At 39.6% G+C, this 16,354-nt stretch overlaps 2 protein-coding genes across 2 annotated transcripts in view; both read left to right on the forward strand.

Moving 5' to 3' along the window:
• LOC110042319 (uncharacterized) overlaps nt 1–4,337 on the forward strand; it is an 18,633-nt gene extending 14,296 nt beyond the window's left edge. The window contains exons 14-18 of the mRNA XM_089286980.1: nt 397–731; nt 1,384–1,476; nt 2,236–2,461; nt 3,100–3,311; nt 4,102–4,337. Coding sequence (XP_089143106.1) covers nt 397–731; nt 1,384–1,476; nt 2,236–2,461; nt 3,100–3,311; nt 4,102–4,245 — 1,010 coding nt within the window. The 3' untranslated portion in view covers nt 4,246–4,337. The remainder of the gene's footprint in view (nt 1–396; nt 732–1,383; nt 1,477–2,235; nt 2,462–3,099; nt 3,312–4,101) is intronic.
• Nucleotides 4,338–10,367: 6,030 nt separating this feature from the next.
• LOC110042337 (steryl-sulfatase-like) lies at nt 10,368–16,174 on the forward strand. The gene is made up of 3 exons (XM_089286998.1): nt 10,368–10,802; nt 13,145–13,852; nt 14,324–16,174. Exons 1-3 carry the CDS (start codon nt 10,427–10,429, stop codon nt 14,971–14,973), a joined length of 1,734 nt encoding a protein of 577 aa, XP_089143124.1. The 5' UTR covers nt 10,368–10,426; the 3' UTR covers nt 14,974–16,174.
• Nucleotides 16,175–16,354: the final 180 nt, after the last annotated feature.

Genomic DNA, 16,354 nt, shown 5'->3' on the forward strand with positions numbered 1-16,354 from the left:
TGTAAATTAAATGAGATAATACGCGCGCTCTTTATTGGTCGATAGGTGTGTTTGGATTAAAGTATGTAAACAGGTTGTGGCGTTTTTGATTCGCGGTTATTTTTGGGAAATATTTTGTTAAAACATTAGAGCCCTCTTTTCCGTGTTTTGTAGCTTCATCTAAACACCTGAGGGGGTGGGAGAGAATTTTCGAAAGCTATGCAAACCCTCGGCTGTGTCTCGGTTTGCATTACTGTCTCAAATTCTTCTAGCATCCCTCGTGTGTAGATAAAGCCTTTATAGGTTGCAAAAGCGTGAATATGGGAATCTCAGCGGTGATAGCAGCTTATAAAGTTGATGAGAGCTTATGGCGGTCAGACTCTTTCCTAAAACACATGTATTATATATACTTTCCAGCCGCCCCGATTGCTGACAACATACAACAAACGTTCCTTGATAATCTTCTGACTTCGTATAGACATATGGAAGACAGCTTTGCAATCCAACTGTTGGAGACCCTAAAAGCCTTTGAGTTCCGTACTTTATGGAATGTTCAGGATAAAGTGTTCAAATTCGAGCGAACTGCAAGTGAAACCGCAAAGGGAACTGGGAAGCTTGAGGGAGTTCTTCAGTTGACCAAGTCTTTAGAGAAACTTGAGGAACTTGAAAGCAAAACAGGGCAATGCTTTACAAAGTTCCGGTACACCACTAGCACAGACAAGTGGTCTTTTGACAACGTCAAGGACGCGGCTGTAAGTAAGCTATAAACGCATGCAGTCATACCTTGCCTGCTTGCATTTGTGCATATATACACTTGTGTGGATTCAAACGTTTGGCAAAGTAGCAATGAGGTGGTAAGTGGTTTCGGTTAAATGCATGTCCTTCGTTTTCATATCGATCCTAGCAAAGTTAATAAAGAGGAGCGGTTATGAAGCCCGGCAAACATCAAAATAGCAAACAAACATGCCAAGATTTATGCTGGAAGGTCCACGACCGTGCAACAACGTTTGTTTTGCCCTCATATACTATGCATGACTTTCGTAACAAAAACGTTGCCATTGGATAGTTCCTCGGTCAGTAGTAAACAACTCTTGTGTTTTGTGCAGGGTCAAGGCCAAAAAGCGAACGAAAACATACGACAAAGAACTTTGTCCCGTTTCATAACCATTCCCTCTATTAACTATGGTTCAAACGTTTGGCAAAGTGGCAATGAGGTGGTTAGTGGTTTCGGTTGAGTGCATGTCCTTCGTTTTTCTTTCGACCCTAGTAAATGATTGGAACCAAGGGGGACGAGTAGTTCGAATTTAAGATAGTCCTGGCAATTGCAAAAAAAAGCCCTCTACATGTAAGCCAGGGCATGTTGTTACTGAATAATGAATAATAAATGATCATTTGTTCTTTCAGATGTTTGACCAGTTACACAAAGGTGACACGTCGACTTTCACTTTGAAACTTTCCCAAAGCTGTGAAACATGTTACAATGTTCGTCTTTTAAAGGTAAGAGACTTATATGAATGCTAAATGTTACCGTGAACTGAAGAAATTTCATACGGCTCAGTTGTTTCGAAACCAAAAGGCAAAACGATGTGTTAATCTAGATCAAAAGAGAATGAAGAGTCTAACCGCTATATAGTCCCTTTTCTCAACGAAATCTCTCTCAAGTTATTCTTTGTTGTTGTATCCAGACCATCTCAGGGATACTTTTGAAACGTGCGTTGTGGACTGGATGTCTTCTTGAAAGATGGAAACGGGTGTAAAAAGGGTGTAAATCGCTTGGGTGTTTACGAAAGTAGATTTTTGCGCAACAGGATCGCCCATTTCCAGAGTCTCCTGGCATTTCTGAGCCGAGATGAATGATCTAAAAATTACCATATGAGGGATTAACTATACTACCCCTCATCCTCTCTTGTTGAAGTATGTTAACGATCTGTCCTTCACTGTGTGTAATTTCACACCGTCATGATCATTATTTATGTATTACCAGCATCCCCCTGACTGCATAGGACGCTTTGTATAAATGGTGCTGAAATGTATATAACAATACTGATGTTATAGATCCTAAGCCTCACATTCATGTGAAAAATCCTTTGTCTAGAAATTAAACATTAACACGAGGCTAGGGGTGTGTAAAGTATTGTTATTCAAATTTAGGCGCCGTTTTTGCCAAGTGCTCATTACATTGCAAGTTTATGAAGGGAAATTAAATTAAATTTGTTAAATTACATTCATTTTTTTCTTTTTAAAATTAAAATGTAGATGTATGTTGAGCTGTATGGAGATACGACACAAGACGAAAAGAGCCTAAACTTCCCTGCCAAGGTTTTTTTACGAGTGCGGCATATGGGTGGGTCAGTCTTTAGAGATGCTACTGGAAAGACCAAGGTATTCCATCAGCCATTGGGATCAGAGCGAAAATTTGAATTTAACCGTTTTGAAATAACCAACACCGCAGAATGTAACAAAGACAAGAAGAAAGGCATAAGTAAGTAGATATACCCTAGATAAACCCTTGCAGCAGTTCTAGAAACAATAGGCTACGGTTTCCAAGGGGAGCTTTCTGAAGTCTAATGCACTTGCGCACTAGACTCGATGCAGCTCAGTGAAATACTTTTAGCAATTTCAGTGGACCCTTTCGGGGTCGATAATTATTTTCTGTGATGCGGTAAAACAATTGCTACACGAAGTTCATATTACGTTGGACAGTCGGGCAGGGTCATAATTAATTAATCGGCAAAGCAACCAGGGGACAACCTACCATCAACCCAACTTGAGTTGGTGGACAGACGCATAAATGACGTCATTATTATTATTATTATTATTATTATTATTATTATTATTATTATTTCTGAACTAGTAGATGCCATGTTACCGCGCGCCTGCTGAGTAACAGACCACATAAGACGTCAAAAACGTGATAATAACATCAGTGAAACATTTGCCTAACGGCTCGTGTGCCACTTTTTCGTTCTTACCGCATTTTGACGTCATCTGTGATCTATCGCTTAACAGACGCACAGTGACATGGAATCTGTCTGTTCTATTTTGTAAAGAAACATAAACAAATCGTAATTACAATGGACCTCAAAGGTACTAAACTAACGGATCCCTTTACAATTGCAGAGGATTCGGTTTTCTGTATGGAGAAAGATGACATTCGCTTACAGCCGATGTGCTGTCACTTCCTGAGTAACTCGCCGTGTGACATTCTTCTCGGCGCAGAGGAATGTACAAGTCCATTTGGAACGTACGAAATCTCCATGCCGATAGACAGGAAAGCCCCTTGTGAAGGCAGTGACTCGAGACTAACAAATAAAAATTGCAAAGACTTTGATGTGAGTTTCGAGTTGTATACGAATACGTACATAATGTTAATTGTTAATTGAATGCAAAAATGATAGTAATACTAAAACACTGCTTAAAGAAACACTCAGTTTGGCTTAGCGTCAATGTCAAAATGGGGGAATTCCAAATGGCATAGAGAAATAGTTGACACAACAAATAAACCACTCGTCTTGCCGAGCATCCTGAGGGCTATCTACCTAACGTAAAACGAATTAGTATATGAAGCGATATGTCTTATAACATCATAAACCAAATGGGGCATTCCTCTCTTTCGTCTACCACTATGAGGGAATGTGTTTGCTTTGGTCAGAGAGTTAGACAAACATAACCGTAAATAATTATAGCCTACGCGGCTACTCACCTCCCCTACCCCCCAAACCCGCCACCACCACCACCCCCAAGGAAAGACGTTTTTCATCTGGGGGACGTAGGCTACAATTATTAACTCCTTTACGTTTTCCGCCACCAAGCTAAGGCTTACATATGTTAGCTAAGCTCAATTATTGTTATGGAGGATACATTAATCCCTTGTAGAGCTTTTGAACCAATGGAAATCGGACCAGAAACAAAACAATGCAAAGAGAACATGGTTCGATCTTTCATTAATGGACTCCACTTTACACCCTTTGAACTGATTCAACAAGCACGCAGGAGTATAAGTGCTTTATTTATCCTTGTTCCTGAAAGCCTTGGGGTTGTATCGACGCTGCAAAAAGACATGTACAGTTGTGCCTTTTTCTTTTCTTCATCGCTTTTTATTCTCGTTCTTTTTCTTCACAGCGATCCAAGTATACTAAGATGAACGTGTGGATTCATTATCTGTACTGGAGCGACAGCTACCCCACAGGGCCAGACGATCCGAAATGTGGGAGCTTCAAAGCCGCCAGTCCTGAACAAGCCACTCCTGACTACTTTAATTCTTAAACCCTAAGGAAGCATCTGGAACGAAGGACAGTGATGCCAAAATTCTCACTAAGTTATTAAAAAGAAAATAATAAAGTAATCTTTGAATTTGATTGACTAATTTCGCGCTCGCTCCAGCGGTCCGGACTTTCCCATCCCCACCCTGACTACGGACCGCTCCGAAATTTCCAACTTTGGCAGCTTTTCAAGCTTTTTGTTACACTATAAAAAAAAATTAGAATGTAAAAATTCAACACGAAGCCAAACAATTATGAATTCCGAGAACAAAAATTCTGCAAACAGTAATGCTTTTGTCAATGGCTTTGGTCGATCCGTATTGTGCCCTCTGTCTTGAGTACGGGTAACTTATATTTGCGGCCTGGTAATGAAATGATGTGGCTGGTAAAGTTATAAATTGACACCATGGCGACTAATAAATAAACTAGCTTGTTGCTTTTTCTCGACTTACCGTACTTAACGTCCACTCTGTTCATTTTACAACTTGGACTGTTGGAATTGCAAGTTTTTGTTTTTTGTGTGTGTGTTTGTTTTGTTTTGTTTTGTTTTGTTTGTTTGTTTGTTTGTTTGTTTTTTGTTTTAGCCAGGTTTTAATGAAGCAAGTATTTCTTTTATTGGACTGGACAGCTTTTTACCATCCTCGGAGACTCAGGGGCAGTTAGTCTGGATGGGGGAGTACAAACATCAGTTTTCAGTTGTCCACAGTTAAAATTTTGGGCCATTTGTCAGTTGTCAGTTACGTGGCTGTTACTAGTTTACTTTACGTAAATGGCTCAAACCTCTCTTAGTTGACCCCTTTTATAGAGAATACAGTCGAATCTCTCTAAATCGGCCACGTTGTGGGGAGACGAAAGTGGCCGTCGTAGAGAGGTGGCCGTTATGGGGAGCTATGGTTGCAATATGACACCTGTTTTTCGGGGAAGCAACAGTTTAAAACTAGTGAGACAATCTCAGATAGTGCAGAGTGTAATGCATAGCTCTGACGCAGTACTCATGACACAGTTCCTATATAACCCCTGCCATTCATTCCTGGTTTGTATTTACCTTGCTAGTCAGCTAGGGATTTTGATGAGACATAATCTTAGAAGTGCGTATGTTTGATGTGTGTATTTTCGTTCACAGTCCAAGAATAACTTGCAATTAATCACCGTTTGTCAAGACAGCTCTCGAATTTTACTGTAGTATTTTACGTTGATTTTTGTTCATTTTAAATTAAGTAATACATTTAAGTTGCGAGCGTGACAATTTTACTCTTCACGAAAACGTTTGTAACTTGATTCTTTTGTTTTCCTCGCAAAGGTATGTAACCTAAAACTCTTGCTTTCTCGAAAACACACGGAAGATGGAGATAAATGGAAGAAAGTTGAATGTCGCATGAAGAAATGGAAGAGGAACGATTTGCTTTATTTAAAACGCAAATTTTCTTTTGACCGATAAACAGGAACTAATCTAATTATCAAATTGTCACGGAACAGCACGTTCTGTTTCCACCCTTGGCGTTAACAATAAAACTACTTAAATTGAAAATACACACTGATATCGATTAATAGAACTGAGCGGCGTTTCAACAAGAGGTATTGAAAGTAAACAACGCTACTTGACCGAGATTATATCCTTCATCGGTGAACGATTCCCCTCAAAGACTGATAAAATTTATGCTTTCAGTAGATGCCACGGAGTCTGCAGCAATATTTGAGCAGTTTCCTGGTTTTTTTGTTCAATTTGACAAGTTTTAATGCCACTTACTCGGGAGAGTTTCGGCTGCGGGTATGAACATTGTGGTCTCTTTGATGGAGACAATTAAAGGATGAAATAAACGCACCAGTGTAGTTTGGAAACAATAGATGATATTTCTTGAACCAAGTTAGGTGTAATTCCAAAAGACACACACAGTCACAGTAATATCCTTGTATCGTGCTAACGATGCTAGAACGCACGCGTGTGACTTATTAGGGTTCTACCACAAGGAAAAGCGCTCAACGTTAGTGTATGATCTTGTATGAAATGTATCTTCCACCTGATGTATGTAGTTGACACTAACGCTTACCAATCTGCGCATGCCTTTAGAGAAAATATTGGATTTGTTCTAAAGAGAAAAGTACCACAAGGAGGGCAAGGGGCTTTCTGAAACAAATATATAGCTTTTTGAAGTGATCAAAGAAATAAGGTAGGTACATGCACCGTCAACCCCCAAACCATCCCAATAGTGCACCCTGCACTAAAAAATAGTCTGCAGAACAGACGGATTACGATACACGTGCACGGAGCGCGAACACTTGCGCGAAGCACCAGTTCTACTCGCTCCTCGCGCTTGTGGTCTCGCTCTGCGCTCGTGTATCACGCTTCACGGTCTGCTCTGCTGATCCGCCTGTTCAGCAGACTATTAAAAAAAGGCTTATTTTAACATATAAAGATGTAACACTTGTTCGAAATAAATCAGCAAAAATAGATACCAAACAAAAACAGAGACCAACGGCGTGCGGTACGGATCAATTAGTTTGTGACCTTTTATGATAAAAAATGGCCAGGGGTTTTGTATACACTGTTCGTCAGTCGTCGATTAACTGGCCGTTGCCTAGATGTTAGTTTCAATAGCAATAAGTTGGGACGCTTTTCAGTGGCTGTTAGCGTTGTGGGGAGGTTGCTGTCGTAGAGAGGTTAAAATGAGAGTGAATGTAAGGACGTACTAAAAAACAGTGGCCGTTGTACAGAGGAAGCCGTTAGTGACGGTTGAACTGTATTTATATAAGTAAATGCAGAATTCTCCTTTACCCACCTCTAACCGTTTGCGTTTGCGCTAATTTAATCCGCGGATTTCGTTTCGCTCGCGTGCTCGACCAGCTTGCGAGAAAGTAAACGAGCTGTGAACAAACAGACAATGAAAATGTAGTTTCTTGGTGTTCCGGATAGTGTGATCACCAAATGACGCGAAACAAAAGATTCAAAAGACAGTAAACAATACCCCACCAAAAATACATTTCACAATAATTGTCTAATTTCTCGCACGCTGATTGGCTCATTTTTATCATCAATAAGAGTGTAGACGGATAAAATTTTAATTTATGCAAGCTTTCAGGCAATGGTTCAACTTTCAGCTGTCAAACCGTCAACTTTTTAACCAGCGGTATTGTTACCGCCAAATATTTTATGGTTTTTAATTTCCTTTCTAGCCTTTAAAGTTTCTTTGTATTAATCATAGGACGTCCTTTTTTGTGGTTATTTTTGCGGATGTGTTTGCCCCCGTACGGTAAACGAAACAAAGAAATCTATTATGCTTTGTATTAGGTAATATTTCTTCTAACGTGTTCAAAAAAAACCAGTTCTAGTCAACGTGTCATCGTGTTAAGATCAAACTCTTAGGCTCAACTCAACGCATGTGAAATCCCTCATGCGGACACAGAAGTTTTTTCATTATTGAATGTCTTTTATTGTCTGTGCATTACCAAACGTTTGTTTCCTAAGTTTGTAGTAGTTTTCTAGCTAGCCTAATTGTACTTTCTACTTCGTTATTTGTTTCTTAGTTTTCGAAACCGTTTCACCGTTTTCACCGTTTCTCAATCGTTTCTCAACAATGCTTCTTTACGACGCTTCTATACATCGCTTCGATATTTGATTCGTTACGTTTCGCATCATCTGTGTACATCGCTTCGCTTCAATAAATGCTGTTTACAATAAACTGTGTCACGAACATTATTCTGGGGATTGTTTGAAACGGGTTTAGAATATCTGTGACAACGAGAGGATACGTGATTCACAAAACCGTCCTGTGAGTAACGTTAAGTTCTGCGCTCACAGGTATTTTTGTTGACTTTTTTTAAGTAGCCAATCAAAAAATGAGATAAGCTATTGACGATGTTCGCGTCACTTGGAATAAACTTCACTTATCTTTGTTTACGGCAAGTTTACGGCGTCTTCTCCCTCGCCGGATTATTCCCGGCATTTGACCAGTGGGATCTTGTTACCCAGGCAGTGAGGCCTGGATTTAAATTTCGGCTCTATCATTTTTTTTCCTCGTTCAGCCACAAATCGCCGTCTGGTCTCTAAAGCGCATTCGTCACCTGTGCAGGCGTACAGCACAAGGAATTCACAGAAATTTACACGCAGCAAAGCGTCTAGTTATTGTAAAAATCAAATTGACGTCAGTTTTCATGTTTTTAAGTCTTTTCCCTTCGCTACTATCATGCTCCGGGCGTAAATCGAAGGTAAGATCTAGAATATGATCTTTCTTGTCATATCTATTCTGGTGGTGCAAATTTAGAAATCCGCGTTAAAAATTAGACAAAAGGCAAATATATGAATCCTATAATTCCACCACATTTTGAAGACCAACAAATGGCCCCAATGCTGCTTTACAGTGCTTTCCTAGTCCTCCCCCCCCCCCCGCCCCCAATAACTGTTCTGTTTTCTGCATTTTAAGCCGTTGATGTCATACTGCCCACCGAAAGCACATGTTCAGACCACGTCCGTACCACAGCAAAGCATTCAAAGAGTCCACATCCCGTGAACTTTGAAGTGTCAACTATTGTTTGCACTCCAAAATACAGCTACGAATCCAATACTAGGATAGATTAAACAAGATTGCCCGTACCGATCTGCCATCCTCGTTCTCCTCCATCTTGTAAAGACCTCAAGACGATGACAAAGTGCGTTATGTAAAACCACTGAAAATTTATTGGAAACCCCGCCAAAAAAAAAAAAAAAACCGCCAAAAAATCCTAACTCGAAAATCTAACTCGAAAATCCAACTCGAAAATCACTTGAACTCGAAATCCAACTCGAAATCCTAACTCGGTAAATAGGCAACCTCAATTTTCGGGTACGAATTTATATAAGTTGTCAGTTAGCTTTTTCGCTATTTGTCAGTTGTCAGTTAACCCCATGCAGTCCAGACCCTCGGTTAGCGGCGGCGAGACAAAGTCAAAGCCGTCGCAGGGAAAAAATCGGGAAGAAAAGTTGGAGAGAGAGCGAGGAGCCCCTGGGACGGGAAATAACCGTGCAGTTTCAAACAGCGCGGTAAATGCTGGCTCCTGATTAGGTAGAAAATAATCCTTGGTATTATTTTGTCCAATCGGCAGGCGGCAAGTCCATAGTAAAATAGCCGAGGGACTCTTTTTGAAGGTGTCGCCCTCAGAGTTTCGCAAGGTCATTTTTTCCTCGCGGTTTATTTACTGTCTCGCTCGACGGAGTAACCTAAAGAGGGACTACTCATAGTCTATGAGTTCTAATACGAAGCCTAGGTAAAGGTTAGTTCGTTCCCTATAGATTTATGTTGCTAATCCAGTCCCTGAACTCTTCTTTCTTCCCGTCCTATTACTGGACTATTGTCTTGCTTGTTCGGCGAGATTTTGATCGAAAAGAAAAGGTTTCGTTTACTGAGTACCTCTCAATGACCTAAAAAAGTAAAACGATCGCCTATCATTTTTGCAAGAGACAAAAACAAGTTTCATAAGAATGAGCTGCAAAGTCAGGAATTATAGGACCCCAAACTGAGCAAACTTTTACAACATGAAATGTATGCAAGGGACAAGTGTTGCCCTCTCGTACATTCTTTGTAAAAATTGTCAAATTTTCGGTCCCATGTTTTCATGACTTTCCACTGGTTTTTACGGTGGCCTGGAATGGACATCGAATTTTTTTTTTTTTTTTTTCTCCGCAACTTATTTTTTTCATTCGCGATTTCGTGTTTTCATCCGTGACTCTTTTTTTATCCGCCACTTCTTTTCTCGCCGCGTATGTTGCGACTGCGCGGGCTCACGTACACTGTAACAGAGCAGGCAGCATATCACCCAGCAATACGTGGCGTAAAAACGATTTTAATGAATAACTGGTTTGGAATTGCAAAACCAGCCGTTACTGAAAATCATCAACATACAAAACCTCCCATTATATCATACAAGAGAGGCAAATCTCTTAAAGACACGCTCGTTGGAGCGAAAATTTAATTGAAGGCTAAAGAGGGGAGTCCGTGTCTCTTCCAGGCCACCGTAGGTTTTGCATGGGACTTCGAATATTCCTAAGTTCGGTATGATAAATTGAGCGGAGAGGCTTATTTTTTGTTTGAATGAGAAAATCGGAAAAGCGTGACATGGTATGGGTGGATTGCGCGATGAGTTTAGACTAGTCCCCAGTTTCTTTTGGCTACCGCCACCTCGGATTTGAGGTCGCTCAGTTCAACAGTACAAATATGTGGCATCCTTGGTTTACCTTTATTTCTTTGTTTCTCGCAATCAGCGTAACATCTGCAAAGCCAAATGTTCTGATCTTTCTTGTGGACGACCTTGGAATCGCAGATCTGGGCTGCTTCGGTAATGACACGATCAAAACACCGAATATTGATCGGCTGGCTCAAGAAGGAGCTCGATTGCGACACGACGTCACGCCGGACTCTATCTGCACACCAAACAGGGCCGCATTTCTTACGGGAAGGTATCCTATCCGATCAGGACTCGCTTCAGACAAAGGACAAATCAGGGTGTTCATTTTTACCGCAGGATCTGGCGGTCTGCCCCAAAATGAAACCACATTTGCCGAGGTTGCATCTGCTGCTGGCTACAAAACAGGTTAGTCTTAGACGCTATTTTCAACATTTTAATTGCAGTTGATACAGCTATAAACAGACATTAATTATAACTGTCTTGAATTACGTCTTTGTGATAGAATAAACTGCTGGCTGTACTTTAATCTTGTCCAAATAGTGATGACGGGGGCGGAGACTTGGCATCCGATCGCAGGGTTATTTTAACTTCCCCCACCCCGGGAGTACTTGACCCATGTTTGGTATAGGGATGCAGGCAAGGATATCCTCGCCCTGTTTAGGAACTTATGTTTGAGGTTACCAATACAGCTTTTACAGACTGAAAAATATTAATTTTCTACCCTAGATTTAATACAATGTCATATGGGAAGCACACTATCAGATAATTATACTGGGCCTAAGTTACGGAATCTTATACCAAAAAATATTAGAGGTTCACCAACATTGTCAGCATTCACAACATTTACTTGGATATTTTGACTGATTAGTTATAGTAATGGGACATGTGTGATAATGTGCTACTTAATTTCTTTTATGTATTTTTCTCCTATATAATCTTTGTGCATTTTTATCATTTATATTTTTAAATTGTAAATACTTTTGATTAGCTTTTTAAACATAATATTATCTTGTTATTTTAGATTTTAATGTGGCCCCATAAGTGTCCCTATTGAGTGGCTTTATTACTGCTCATTTTGCCTGACACTTGACTAAAGTTACTTACTTTACTTACTTGTCAATATTGTGTACGCACTCATGCTTTTGCGACACAGTGACATCTTTCTGTCAAAATGATATCCAACACAAAGAAACTAGACCAACCGGAACAATCAACACCGTCAATATGCACATGTTATGATGCTGACTAGTTGGAAAAATAATTTAAATTAAAAGATACCATCAACAATAGTATTACTTCAGGCTGTTACTCTTATCCTGAAAATGATTTGTATTGACTGATGACTATGTTAAGTTCAGTTGACTTCTCAGGTCACAAACTGATCGTGTTACAATAACCATACCCTGTTTAGAGAAAGTTTTAACCCATTTTAGGACAGAGGCAAGTTAAATTGCACATGTTATACCCTGTTCAGGGCAGCGAGGCCAAAAAACACCATACACTGTCCAGCAGCATGTCACCGCACAAGCCAAATAAGGGAGTACCACCCTGTCCCCAGCCCCCCTCTCGCCATGGCTATACCCTCACCTCCCAGTTTACCCAACTGGTTCTAAATTACTTACTTCATGTACAACACAAAATTTTGGCACAATGTACGGTCATGGAGCCAAGCAAATTCCAAGATCAAACTATTGGAAATTAACAACTTGACATCAGTTTTTTATGTATCGGTCCTCTTATTGATGATCAATTGTGTCATAACATTGTCAAAGTGGCTGTGGAACCACGAGCCGCAGGCGAGTAGGCCCTCCGTAAACTTTGACAATGTTATGATGCAATTGATCATCAATAAGGGGAAAGACGCATAAAAAATCTGACATCAATTTGACATCAATTTGACATCAATTTGTTTTGTTTACAATAACAAGACCCCAAAATGATCAAATGCCAGAAATAAATGAGAGGAAAAGACAGCATAAAATTGCCATAAACAGAGATAAGTGACTTTATTCAAAATGATGTGAACACTGTCAATAGCTTTTCTGGCTTTTTGATTGGCTACTTAAACAAGTCCATAAAATCTCATTGGTTAAAAAGTTGACAGTCTGACAGCTGAAAGTTTAAGTTGAAAGCTTACATAAATTAAAATTTTATCTGTCAGTACTATTATTGATGATAAAAATGAGCCAATCAGTTTGCAAGAAATTAAACAGTTATTGCAAAAATACCATTTGCAGCTCTTTGCATCAATAAAAGTGAAACAGCTTGTTTGCACAAATTTAATAGTGGTTATCAAACATTATTTATTTATTTATTTATTATTTGGTGAACATTTTCTTCTGGGCCAAAAAATGTATGAGGCATGGAAAAACTGGGCTTGACTTTCAGGATAGTCAATTTTTTTTGGCCCCTTAGTTTTAGTATTTCTGTCAGTGAAAAGCATGAAAAGTTAGTTGCCAGGGAAAAAAGTTTGGTCACATCGGTGACCCCAGTGGTTGCAATGTCGAGCTCTGAAAAAAAAACAGTCATTTACATGATGTTTATGAACAGCCACACTGAAGGGCTGTGACAATGCATGCCAAAGCTTATTATCTTATTGGGTAAGAGGGTGGATCTCTATGTTGGCATGCAGTTTTATGCATGCAAGGGTCAGCTATACATGCTTTCATTCCCCAAGGGTGACCTAAGGGTGGCTCTGAGTAGCAATAGGAAACTTTCAGTAACATTTTTCTTTTCTGTTTTCTTAGGTATGATTGGCAAGTGGCATCTTGGGCTGCATTCTTCAACCAACTCTGATTTCTTTTTCCACCCTCTGAAGCAAGGTTTTCAATATTTTTATGGTCTGCCACTTACGAACTTGAGAGATTGTGAGCCTGGCAAATATGTTATAGAACTTATCCTTCCAGGCTTGCGACCAACAAATATCCTAATTGCAGCAATAATCATTGCACTTACACTGCATATTTGCTACCTGAACAGTTTATTAAGCAAGACTGCATTCATTGTCCTCCTGACAATAACTGTACAAGTCTGTGTTCTGTTATCGGCCATCCTAACAATGTATGCATCATTTAACTGCTTCGTAATGAAAAACTATGAAGTTGTGGAGCAACCGATTGTATTGGAGAACTTAACCATGAGATTTACAGATGAAGCAATCAACTTTATTCGCACAAACAAAGACAGTCCCTTCTTGCTTTTCATGTCATTTGCAAAAGTGCACACTGCTTTGTTTAGCACAAGGCCATTTGCTAATCATAGCATTCATGGTCGCTATGGTGACAATGTTGAAGAAATGGATTGGAGTGTTGGTCAGATCATGGCTGCTGTTGAAGAACAGGGTTTGAAGGAAAACACATTTGTTTACTTCACATCTGATAATGGCCCTCATTTAGAAGAAATTGACTCTTCTTCTGGTGAATATCATGGTGGCTGGAAGGGCATTTACAAAGGAGGTAAGATGAAAGCTTCATTTCTTTATTATAAGTAACAACATTCTACAAATTTAAAAGGTTTAATTAACTTTTTCAGCTTTTCTGCTTTTAAATTCCTACATCCATCTGGCTATTCCTTTGAAGCTACAGATGTGGCACTCTCTCTGATCCACAAATTGAAATTTACAATAGCCATTTTTACAGTTTGCTTTTCTCATTTAAATTGCGTTGTAATCCAACGTGGATGAGAGACATCTCTGGGCAGAAACTACAAAATTACCCGAAATTGCCTCACACACATGTTTGGTTATATTGTAATGCAAATGACTAAAGTTAACCATGAAAAGGGCAACAAGATAACATCATAGGCCTGCGAAAATAAATTGCTTCTGTAGGTGAGTTAGTATTGGTGTCTATGCTACCAAAAATACTATTGTCTCAAAATTAAATTGGGTCAAATTTAAATTTTTCAATGGTATGTTTCTTTGACAGGCAAAGGACAGTGCTGGGATGGTGGTGTTAGAATGCCTACAATAGTATCATGGCCAGGTCACATCGCAGCTGGGATCTCACTCGACGAGCTAACCAGTAGCATGGACGTATTACCCACAGTAGCTAAACTAACTGGTGCAGACCTTCCAGAGGACAGAGTCATCGATGGAAAAGATCTCTTACCACTGCTGACTGACAAGACGCAAGAGTCTTCTCATGAATTTCTTTTCCATTATTGTGGAAATCAGGTCCATGCTGTCCGTTATCGGCCAAAGAACACTGACACTGTCTGGAAGGCGCATTTTATGACACCAAAATGGACTGAAGGAACTGAAAGCTGTATCGGAAGAGGCATCTGTAAGTGTCATGGAGATCAGGTTAACGTGCATGACCCACCTCTTCTTTATGACATGACAGATGACCCAGCTGAAAGCTCTCCTATTCCTGCTCACATGCCAGAGTACAGTGAAGTGATGAAAGATATTTACCCAGCGCTCGCAGCTCACAAGGAAGGGATTGAGAGTGTCCCCTACCAGCTACAGGTAGCAAAAAACTTCTTTTACCCCAGGTTACAGATGTGTTGTAATTTCCCTTTCTGTAGCTGCAAGGAAACTGATAGAGAAATTGAGCATTATCCTGAAAACGTTTGAAAATCGAGCACATGATGGAAATCCAAACGAACATTGTTCATAGTCAATTCAAACTTTTGATACTTACTAAATACACATTTTGTTAACTTTCAACACAACGCCCATTGTATAGGATGATCGCTAGCTTAAAACAATACTACACAATAACTCTACAAATTTGTCAGCCTGGCAATCGTCAATCTACTAACTGGTTACAGGGAGCCTACTACATGGGAACACATATTTTTGTTGAAAACTGGATAAATAGATTAATAAAACTTTCGCTGGACGATACTTACAATAACTGTTTTAATCTAAGAGTAGTCGAAAGATTTTATAATTGCCACCGCAAGGTTTTGGCCCAAAGGCCAGAACCCGAAGAGGCGTTTATAGTATACTCCCCGCGTAAAAAAATTAACATTAACATCTATTCTTATGAAAAATCGTTTCCCATGTAACATTATACAAAGGGTGGTTAATCAATACCTTTATAAGGTTCACAACACCTCAGCTGATGCATCCCGGCAGGACCATTCCGAGGGAACGACCAAACGGTTTTTCAAATTACCTTCTATTGGCCCCTTTTCCCTTTTAGCGCAACGTAAAATCAAAACCATCGCTAAGAAATATTGTAAGTATTTAGACATTAGGTTAGCCTTCTCTTCCTATAAGTTAAGTAACATGTTCAGTGTGAGGGACTCGATCCCCAGTGCACTCCGTTGCCAGGTGGTTTACAAATTTACATGTGCAGGATGTTACACCCGTTATGTCGGTGAAACCATTTTGGCACCAGGGTTCGTGAGCACTTGCTCTCGGATCGCAATTCCCATATCTATAAGCATCTTCAGGGTTCTGAGTCGTGTAAGAATCTAGGCTCTTTTAATTTTTTTTCCATCTTAGACTCGGCTCTTACTAATTTCTAACTTAAGATCAAGAAGCCCTTCATATTGAATGGGAGGGACCCGCGTTGAATAAACAACTCAAGCATGTTAATTTAACACTCCTACTTTAATTACTATTTGTATTCAGTATTTTTCACAGATTTGTACTCGCACCTTTTTTGTATCCCTCAAGTATTATGTAACTTTTTTACTGATTTGTACTATTATTCTACATTTTGTAATTTACACCTACTTGTTACCTACTTTATATAAAGTCACTCACTTGTAAACATCCTTTAACTGAAGATGGATACTGAGTATACATGTCTTACAAATTTAAACGGTGTGTCGTCTTTTTTAAATGCTAAATGTTGAAATATTGGTAGTATCGGCAGTGTACGAATCAATCCCGATTTGAAGAAACTAGACGCACACGGTGATCCCGGTTAATTTTCCAGTAAGCTTTGAGCTCAGACAATTTAATATGGTCTACATGACGATTTTTGCATCGATGTGGCGGA

This window comes from Orbicella faveolata, unplaced genomic scaffold (genome assembly GCF_042242905.1).
Source record: "Orbicella faveolata isolate gen_17 unplaced genomic scaffold, um_ofav_v1 contig_1, whole genome shotgun sequence".
In the NCBI taxonomy this organism is placed as follows: domain Eukaryota; kingdom Metazoa; phylum Cnidaria; class Anthozoa; order Scleractinia; family Merulinidae; genus Orbicella; species Orbicella faveolata.

Excerpts from the sequence above, each read along its gene's own strand:
- LOC110042337 (XM_089286998.1), top strand. The coding sequence starts at position 10,427 with ATGTGGCATCCTTGGTTTACCTTTATTTCTTTGTTTCTCGCAATCAGC. Across the intron at positions 10,803-13,144 it reads TGCTGCTGGCTACAAAACAG|GTATGATTGGCAAGTGGCAT; the intron begins GTTAGTCTTAGA and ends CTGTTTTCTTAG. Across the intron at positions 13,853-14,323 it reads GAAGGGCATTTACAAAGGAG|GCAAAGGACAGTGCTGGGAT; the intron begins GTAAGATGAAAG and ends TTTCTTTGACAG.